This window comes from Aythya ferina (assembly GCF_964211825.1).
Source record: "Aythya ferina genome assembly, chromosome: 10".
NCBI lineage: Eukaryota > Metazoa > Chordata > Aves > Anseriformes > Anatidae > Aythya > Aythya ferina.
In genome coordinates, this window is record NC_140306.1 from 12,183,079 (window position 1) to 12,191,925 (window position 8,847).

General features: G+C 52.9%; 1 protein-coding gene across 1 annotated transcript in view; it reads right to left on the reverse strand.

The window, feature by feature from the left end:
- The window catches only part of NCKIPSD (NCK interacting protein with SH3 domain), a 46,920-nt gene extending 39,047 nt beyond the window's left edge, over window positions 1-7,873 (reverse strand). Inside the window, exon 1 of the mRNA XM_084531180.1 lies at window positions 7,648-7,873. Coding sequence (XP_084387306.1) covers window positions 7,648-7,818 — 171 coding nt within the window. The 5' untranslated portion in view covers window positions 7,819-7,873. The remainder of the gene's footprint in view (window positions 1-7,647) is intronic.
- Between the last annotated feature and the right edge of the window lie 974 nt (window positions 7,874-8,847).

The following is an 8,847-nucleotide window of genomic DNA, read 5'->3' on the forward strand; positions in this document are numbered from 1 at the left end:
ATGGCTGGGTGTTCCTCCACATCCCTGGAGCTACACAAGACCAAACATTGTCAACAGTGGTTTGGTCAGGAGAATTTTTTGCTCAGCCATTAATAGCATAGTATATTTAAAAGCTTTTGAAGCAATCAGAGCTCAATACCATCTTGAGACCTTAGGCCTCTGTGTGAGAGCTCAAGAGTACACCCAGTTCAGACATGGTTCATGTAGGTCAAAGTCTCAGATGCCAGCCCATAACACAAAGAGAAGGCTTCTAAGAGAGCCTGAGACCACAGGCAAGATGATGATGCTTCCCTGGTTGCTGGAGGGGTTTCTTTCCACCCCGATGTAAAATACATATATTACATTGCACAGGCCTTTTAATAATAACTAATTATTTCATTGCAGTTATCTCTTGTAACCAAGCTACCGAAGACAGATGCCCTAAATCAATTCCAAAAACAAGCTAAAGGGGATGAATTTTTTAGGCTAAGTCAATAAAGGTGATTCTAGGGCAGACAAAAACTTCATCGCTTAGAACACAGCACTTCAACGTGATGTCAACTAGAAAAAGTCTTCAGCCACAAACACTTTGATTCTGCAAGGCTCAGGGAAATCCCTAAGCTTATGCATTAAGTATGTAAAGAATTTTTATGCTTATTGTTCCTAGTTAAGGTATCGGGTTTGGGTGCAGCTATTATTTTTACTTGTCAACAAACGTGGGCTTCCACTGACAGCAGCACTTGACACAAAGACTCCTGACAGCTGCTGCCTGCTTCTCCCACATGCTCCTCGGGAGCAGGACCAAAAGGAGCAGACCACGGTCCTGTGATTTATCCACCAGGCATACCGCACTTCGTCTCAGATGGTCAAATCGCATTAGTCCCTCTTCCCCCTGCAAACATGCATCCTTTCCTAGGGAGGGGAGGAAAAAAGGCTAACTTCAAGCAGCTTGGAAAGCCCCAGAACTCACCGAGTTCACCCAAAATGGAAGTGTCACCACATTAGACCGAGAGGCTGTGGAGGGTTGCATTTGTCTGCTTTGTGGGGAGCTTCAGTTTGATGTCTTCAGGCAGCCATCTGCTTTTTCCAGGCGCTGCCGTGGCTCTCAGCACACAAGACACTGCGCTGAACTCAACCAGCACTGACTTTGAAAATCTGTCAGCCACAATTCTGATCTTCCACTTGCAAGAGGATGAAAATTGCCTGCTTGGCCTGCCAAGGCTTCCTTCCTACCTCCTCCTCCTCCAGAGGTGGGAGGATATAGCCCTGCGGCTTGGCTCAGCCTCCTGCCCGTCGCTGGTGGGATGGACAGAGACCTTTCTCCAACAAAAGCACCACAGATCTCATCTGCAGGTGACTCACTGAGCCAGGCAGCCCCAGGTCCTGAAGCAGCTTTGAAGAACAAAGACAGGATCGTGACAGGCACTGAGGACCATTCCTGTCCGCCCCACCCGAGCCCTTCCTCCTCGTAGGCAAGTCACTATTTTTGCAGGTCTTGCCAACATCTCCCCCTCACCCCTTTGGTTTTTTTTTTTTGTGTTTTTGTTTTGTTTTGTTTTGTTTTTAACTAATATAACAAAAGCTTTGGAGCTGGGGCCTGCCCTCGGATTTCCATCCAGCAATGCGCTACCCAACTTGTGCCAGGGGAAGAAAAATAAAGAGAAATAATAGCTATTACATGGATCTAATCTGAATCTGGAACCAGTGATTTAGCAAGACACGACCTACAGCCTGGAATTATCTATCACACTTAGTCCGACAGCTTCATTTTCTTCTTTTTTTTTTTTAAATTTTGAATTAAACATCTTGAGCAGCTGAACAAGGTGAAATATCAGTGTGTTGGCATTTCCAGATGCCAGGCACAAAAGTCAGTGCCTCAGACTGCTTTCATGCGCACAAGCTCAAGCCCAGCAGTCTGAGCAGGACACAGGGACAACGTGGTGTAGATAGGACCCACGTTGCTGCAACAAAAGGCACCAGCCCAAGCCCAGGGAGTGGGTTCAATACGCTCAGAGCTGCATGCCACTGGCTCCATAGCTGTTGCGGACAGACAGGAGGACGGGGACAGTCTGCAAGCGATCAAAGCCACCTAGCTGCCAAAAAGGAAGGCAGTGACAGCTTCTTATAAACAACTCGCACAGGCAAACAAATAACCAGGAAACACAAAGCTGGGAACTTTCCATCCCATTCTAAAAAGCCCACACTGCCAGAGTTTTACTTCCCCTTCTTGTCTGAGCCTTACTCGAAAAGAGAAGAAGTATTTTGTTCCCTTGCAAGGAAAGCACACAGCTCTGCCAAGCCAGCTCGGCACAGCAGGGCCTGAACACAGAGATGAAGCTGAAATGAAGCTCCTTCTCCTCTCTCGCTGCAGGTTTGCAGATCTTGTGTTTGGGACAACTCCACTCCTCTGCTAGTGGCGAGGGAGCTTGGCCCAAACCAGCACTTCATGTCCCCACGGCAAGAAAGCAACAGCAGGCTGCAGGGGAGCAGAGAAAAACACACAGAGCTGTGAATCACGTCCTCGGATCCACTTCGCTTATGACAAGTTCAAAGGGTTGTTTTGTTTGTTTTTACAGCAGAGGTTTTGCCCTGTGATAAGAATCAAGGCACATCAGGCTCAACAAGTAAAGGTCAAGCCTGACTTGTGAGCCAGCACACAGAGCTCTGTCAGACCTGTGCCTTGTAAAATTTTGGTTATAGCACTGACCACGTAGGATGGCAGCATCCATGAAGCCCAATTTTCTTACAGACTATCCAAGGCTACAGCCACACACAAGGGCTACTGGTCCCTCTCTCCCTATAAAACCCTTCTGGCATTTTTTACCCTTTTTCCAAGGCCCAGACTGACAGTTCAAACACTGAATAAATGATCTTGAACAGGAATGCCGAAGTTTAAATCCTCCATGAGGGAGTAAAGCTAGGATGCTCTTAAAAAATCTGTTTATTTTTATGCACATCTGAGCTATGCGAGGAAGAAGAAGAGGAGGCTGTTCCTGTTCCAACAGAGCTCTCCTAGCGATGATCTTAGCAGGCAGATTCAGCTGGTTTCCAGGTTTTCCTCCAAGATAAAGCAATACACATTTCTTCTCCCTGCTCTTCAGAGCTCCTTCCTTCCCGTGGGCTGACAGCAGAGTCAATCACCTCCAATTTGCATCCACTACGTTTCAGCATCGCGGCCTCTCGCCCCCTTCCTTGCTTACAGGCCGGGGATCGAGATCTGGCAGAGAAAGCCCCACGGTGAGTCGGTGGGGGATTTAAGCAGAAACCAGCTCCTGCACCCCGTATGTTAATCAGAGAAGCACCTCGCTCAATAAATGTACACAACTCAGTCGTTACTGAAGTCTTTTCCCTGCAAATGGGTGAGAGGGAGGGTGTTTGCGTTTTCTGCCCACAGGGCTCAGCACCTCGCCCGCCATTTTGAGCAGACCCTTCTTGTCTTTGTCCAAACCCAGCAGCTCTTCCCTTTGCGGTGACAAATCAGTCAGTTTCCAGGAGTAAACAAGAAAGTTTAACCTTCCCCTCCTGATGAAAAGTACTAATAGGCACTCATAAGCACAGCCTGCCCCTACTGCTCAAATGAGGGAGTCCAGCTCCCAGGGGCAGACTGATACCAAAATGCCCAATTATTTTTAGTCAAAGTACCCTAAGTAAGAACATATCTTCGTGGCGAAGCAAAAGCTGAAGATCATTAGCACATTTCTACTTTAATCATTCTGAGCTGCGAAAGATTGCCGAACTTCTGGCTAAAATTTCCAGTCTTTAGCTACAGTAATTAGAAATGGTTATAATTCCCCTGACTGGGTAATTTCGTTTCAAGAATAAAACTTGATCTCGAAGCATTAGCAGCTCTGATACGATAGCATCTCTGTTATTTCCACAGCCCAGGGAAAAAAAGCCTCATTCTTTCAGTTTCTTACGTGTGTCAAGAAACACAGGCTCAGCTGCAAAGCACTGCCAGCTGCTTATTCTCCAAAATAAAACTTTATTTTTAGTCTAAGTGCTTATTCAGGATCTGAGCACTCTGATTAAGCTCTCACACCCATTAAAAGCTCTGTCAAATCCAAAACAGATGCCAAATGGCAATTGAGGCTCCAGAGCAGTGCAGGGGGTGGTCTGAAGGTACAACACCCTGCACTTGGGTTTTCTGTGCAGGAGCAAGGGCAGAAACCTGCCAGCAGCCAGCACCAGATTTGGTGCAGATGAGGGAGAAAGCTCTACCACGTAGCGCCCTTACAGCCCAGAACAATTGCTAGAGCTCAGGTTTCCAGTGGCTGGGGATTTGCCTCCTAAGAAGCATTACGAACGGAGCATCTGAGCACGGCAGCACGTGCTGCTTCGCTGCTGAACCAAGGCGTTCACTACCTCGGCAGAAAAGCAGCCAGATTAGCCCAGAGCGTGCGTCAACGCCACAAAATGAATCAGGAGTTTCCTGCAGGCAAATGGAGCTCACGGCTCACTCCTGAACAAAACCCTCGCTTCTCTCTGCGGCTCGGGAAGCGAAATCACTCCTGTGCCCATCAAAGCAGCCAGCAGTACCTGCGCTGTGCCTCTGCTTCTGCTGCAGGGGGATTCTCGGTTGTTGCTAGGCTGCAGGAAGCAGCCTCTTATTTTTATCACATGCCTGTTTGTTCTTGCAGAAGATACAGCAAATAGCAACCCGAGGCATCCTTAAAATGCTTGCTGTACTCTTGGCTGTGTCCATTTTCTAACCAGATGGTCTGAAGCTTCTTGGCAACCAGCACAAGCACCTTCCCACCTAGACAGCTCCCTTCTTGCTCTTCCAGAGCTACAACGGGGAAGTGCAAGAGCTCTGAGAAGGCCTCAACCGATGGGAGAATCAACATTTCCAGCCATTTTTCAGTTATTACAAATAAACTTTACAGAATTTTGAAGAGGCTATTAATAATTTCAGAGCTATTTCCTAACGGCTCAGCACAGCTGAGCAGCTGACCTGCCTCCATCGGGCAGCACGTGAAACCAGCCCCACAGCTTGCTGCTTATTTTTGCACCACCACCATACAGCAACAAAGCCTGGTGGTTTCCAGCTGCTGTCCCACCCCTCAGTATGCAATATCAACACTGCTGTTGATGGGGGAACACAGCTTGGGCCAGGGCAAAACCAGCTGTGTTATGTAGAGAAGATGAGGGCCAACACAGACGCTGCTCCCTATGCAGGTCCCATATCCAGGATCAAACTGCTGCAGCTTTCAGCCGAAGCTGGAGCAATCCTGATTCCTGTTATGAAATTACATGGCTCACCATAATTATGGTAATGTACGTACTACTTAAGCCAGTCACAGGACTTTCTAGACCTGGCATTCCCCTGGTCCTGACACCGAGTCACCCCCTGCTCCTAAGGAAGCTTCCTGAGCCGAACCTTTTACTACCTCCCACAAAGCACCAGAAGGCCCATCTCCTGGAGACTTTCTGACCCCAGAGGAACCCCAAGCTCCGTTTTAACCTCCCAATTTTTCCACCATCCATCACGTAAGCACCAGCACACAGTCAGAGACTCCAGACCAACCTATTGCAGACAGACACCTCTCCACAGCACCCAGCTTGCTCTGGGCAAGCAGCTCTCTGCTTTTCATTCACATGCCACCCTCATGCAGCAGCCCACAGCCTGATCCTCCCCTCGTGCTGTTCAGTGCCTTCAGTATTTATCCCCGGAGCCACACTCGACTTGAAACGGCTCTTAATAACACAGCCAAAAGCAAACCACGGAAGAGTAAGATCAGCAGGAATACCAGCTGAAGCTGGGCCTTCCTAATTGACCACAATTAACGTCGCATCATCTGCAGCTCCACGTGCCCTGGCTGGGGCCCAACTCGCTTCTTAGAGGCATTATGTGCTTCTGAAGAGTCTGGTTTTCTTCCCATACAGCTCTCTGAATAGCAGCACTGCTGAGCCACAAGCATTTCAGCGCAAACTTCTGCGGCATTTGTGACGAGAAGACACCAGCCAAGGATAAGCTTTCAATAATAAACAGGAATTATTTTTTCTCTAGAAACACCACGGCACGAGTCACCCATATCTATGAAAGCTGAGCAAAAAAAAAATGAAAATTGAGAGGAGCCTGGAAGAAAGCTAATGCCCCTAATAGAGGATGGCAGCAGCGAGAGCAGCCCAATCCTCTCCCACGAGCACCACTTGGGCAGGCTGCTGCGAGGGGCTTTCGGGAGATTTGCTGCTGCCTGCGACTGCTGCACAACCTGGTGCTTACCTGAAACCTGACTGCACTGCTAACGAGCCCCGGGCTTACCTTTACAATGGTGACTCCTGTTGGCCACTCGCTCTCCCTGCTAAGCATGCTAACACTCCTCGTTATCCCTGCTTTTCCCGTGATGTATGGGGCAGCGCTAATTGCCTCCCAAGTCACTGTTGCTAATTGGTATGGGTGTCCTTTTTAAAGCGAGGCTGGGTGACAAATTGCTTGTACTCCCATCCGGACACTCGGACGGACACAAGCAAGCTTTCAGGTAGAAGATGCTGGCTCCCAGGCTGGGCCTGCTGGCTTGCCACGAATAAAAGCGGGTTCTGATTTCAGAGCCAGCAGGATGCTACAGTGGGAAGCAGCCTGGCACGCCGGGCACGACTGCAGCTGCAGAGCAGCAAACGAGGTCCTGTGCTGCCTCATGCACCAGTTCTAGCTCCGGAAACCTAACCACCAAAAGATAGGAGGATGCAGGAAAGGCTCTTCTGCTTCCTGCCACCAGGTCCAAGGGCATTTGGGAAAGTTGCATCTGAACTAGAGGGGAGCGCCCACGGAGTCACCAGCAATTCTACAGCAGGGAAGTAACCGACTGGCAGGAGTCACCCACGGCACGCTGCAAGCGACCTCGGAGCACTCGAAGCGTTAACGTTAAGCACATTAAAATGACTGCAAGCTCAGCAAAACACACTTCTCCTGTAAGATTTTGCAACCAGAACGACACAGGGAGGCTGCTCCAAAAAGAGCTGCTGCGAGGGAGAAGCCTCCCGCACCCACAGCAGTTGGGAGGCGTCATGGCACACAAACGGAGCAGGGGCTGTGGAGAGGGGGCTGCAGAGCAGCAACGCCACCGCGGGGGTTTATGATCTGGTGTTTAACAGGGTCCGTGCCCTGCAAGCAAACAGCCCCCGTAAGGAGCTTAAGGACTTATTTACCCAGGGATGGCCCCTCCTGGCTGCCAGACCTGCCGTGCAGCAGAGGCCAGGGATCGCCTGGCTTTTTGCGGGAGGGCTGCTGGGTCTGCACGGGCTGGGGCAGTGCCCCAGGGACCAGCACCAGCACCAGGACCAGCACCACCAGCACCATCCCACCGGGATACCGGGGCTCGGTCCCGCAGAGCCCCACCAGGAGGGGACAGGGCTGGACCCCGGGGCCCGACCTCAGCGCGGGGAGGTCCCCACGGTGGGTCCCGGTGCCCGGAGCCACTCCCCGTGGCGGTGCCGGTTCCAGACCCGGTGGGTCCCGGTCCTACCCCCAGTCCCGGTGCCAGTCCCGGTCCCGGTCCTGGTGGGTCCTGTTCCCGGTCCCACTCCCGGTCCCACTCCCGGTCCCGTTGGCTCCCGTTTACACTCCCGGTGCCAGTCCTGGTCCCGGTGCCGCTCCCCTTGCCCATCCCGGTTCCCATCCCGGTGCCCCCCACCCCGGTTCCCACCCCCGGTGCCTCTCCCTCTGCCCACCTGCAGCCGCTGGAGATAGGAGGCCGGCGCGTAGCCCGTCTCCCCGGAGCCCGCCCGGGTGACGAGCCACCAGTGCTGGTTGCTGCGCTCCAGCAGCAGGAAGGTCTCCCCGGCGGCGAAGGGCAGCGAGTTGGGCTCGGCGGAGCGGAAGCTGTACAGGGCCCGGTACATGGCGACACCGCCGCGCTCCCGCACCGCTCCGCACCGCGCCGCCCTCCCGCCACCGCCGCCGCGCGCGCGCGCCACCCCGCGCCACGCCCACCGCGCGTCACCGCAAGGACACGCCCCCTCTCTGAAGCCACGCCCCCCTCCCCCAGGATACGCCCCCTTAGAGGACACGCCCGCTTGGTGCCGCCTCCGCTTGTGGCCACGCCTACTCTCGTAGAGGCCACGCCCCCAGAGCGCCCGGCCGTGCTGCAGCGCCCCCTGGCGGCAAGGAGGGCACGGGGAGGGTGCTGGGGGGTGGGGGAGAGGGTGGGGATTTGGGGGTGCTGAGTGGGGATTTGGGGGTACAAGAGGATTTGGGGGTACTGGGTGGGGATTTGGGGGTATAGGGGTGAGAATTTGGGGGTACGGGGTGGGATAAGGGGGTACAGGGGTGAGGTTTGGGGGTACAGGGTGGGGATTTGGGGGTGCTGGGTGGGGATTTGGGGTACGGGGTGGGGATTTGGGGTGCAGGGATGGGGATTTGGGGTACGGGGTGAGGATTTGGGGGTGCAGGGGTTGGGTTTGGGGGTGCAGAGTGAGCATTTCAGGGTGTAGGGTGAGGATTTGGGGGAGCGGGGTGGGGATGCAAGGCTGCAGGGACGTAGGGTGTGGGATGCAAGTACAGATGTAGGGTGCGGGGCTGGGGTGCAGTGATACAGGCTGCAGAGTGCAGGATGTAGGGTTCAGTAGTTCAGGGGTGCAGGGTGTAGGATGTAAGTGCAGGGGTGCAGTGATATAGAGTTTAGGGCTGCAGGATGTAGGCTGCAGGATGCAGGTACAGGTGCAAGGTGCAGGGCTGGGTCACAGTGATACGGGGTGCAGGGTGTAAGGTGCAGGGTGCTGGGATGCAGGGTGTAGGATATGGGGCGGGGGTGCAGTGACATAGGGTTTAGGGTTGCTGGATACAGGTGCAGGGTGCAGGACGAGGGGTGCAGAGCTGCAGGGGTGCAGTGTTGCAGGGGTACAGGATGTATGGTGCAGTGACAGGGTTCA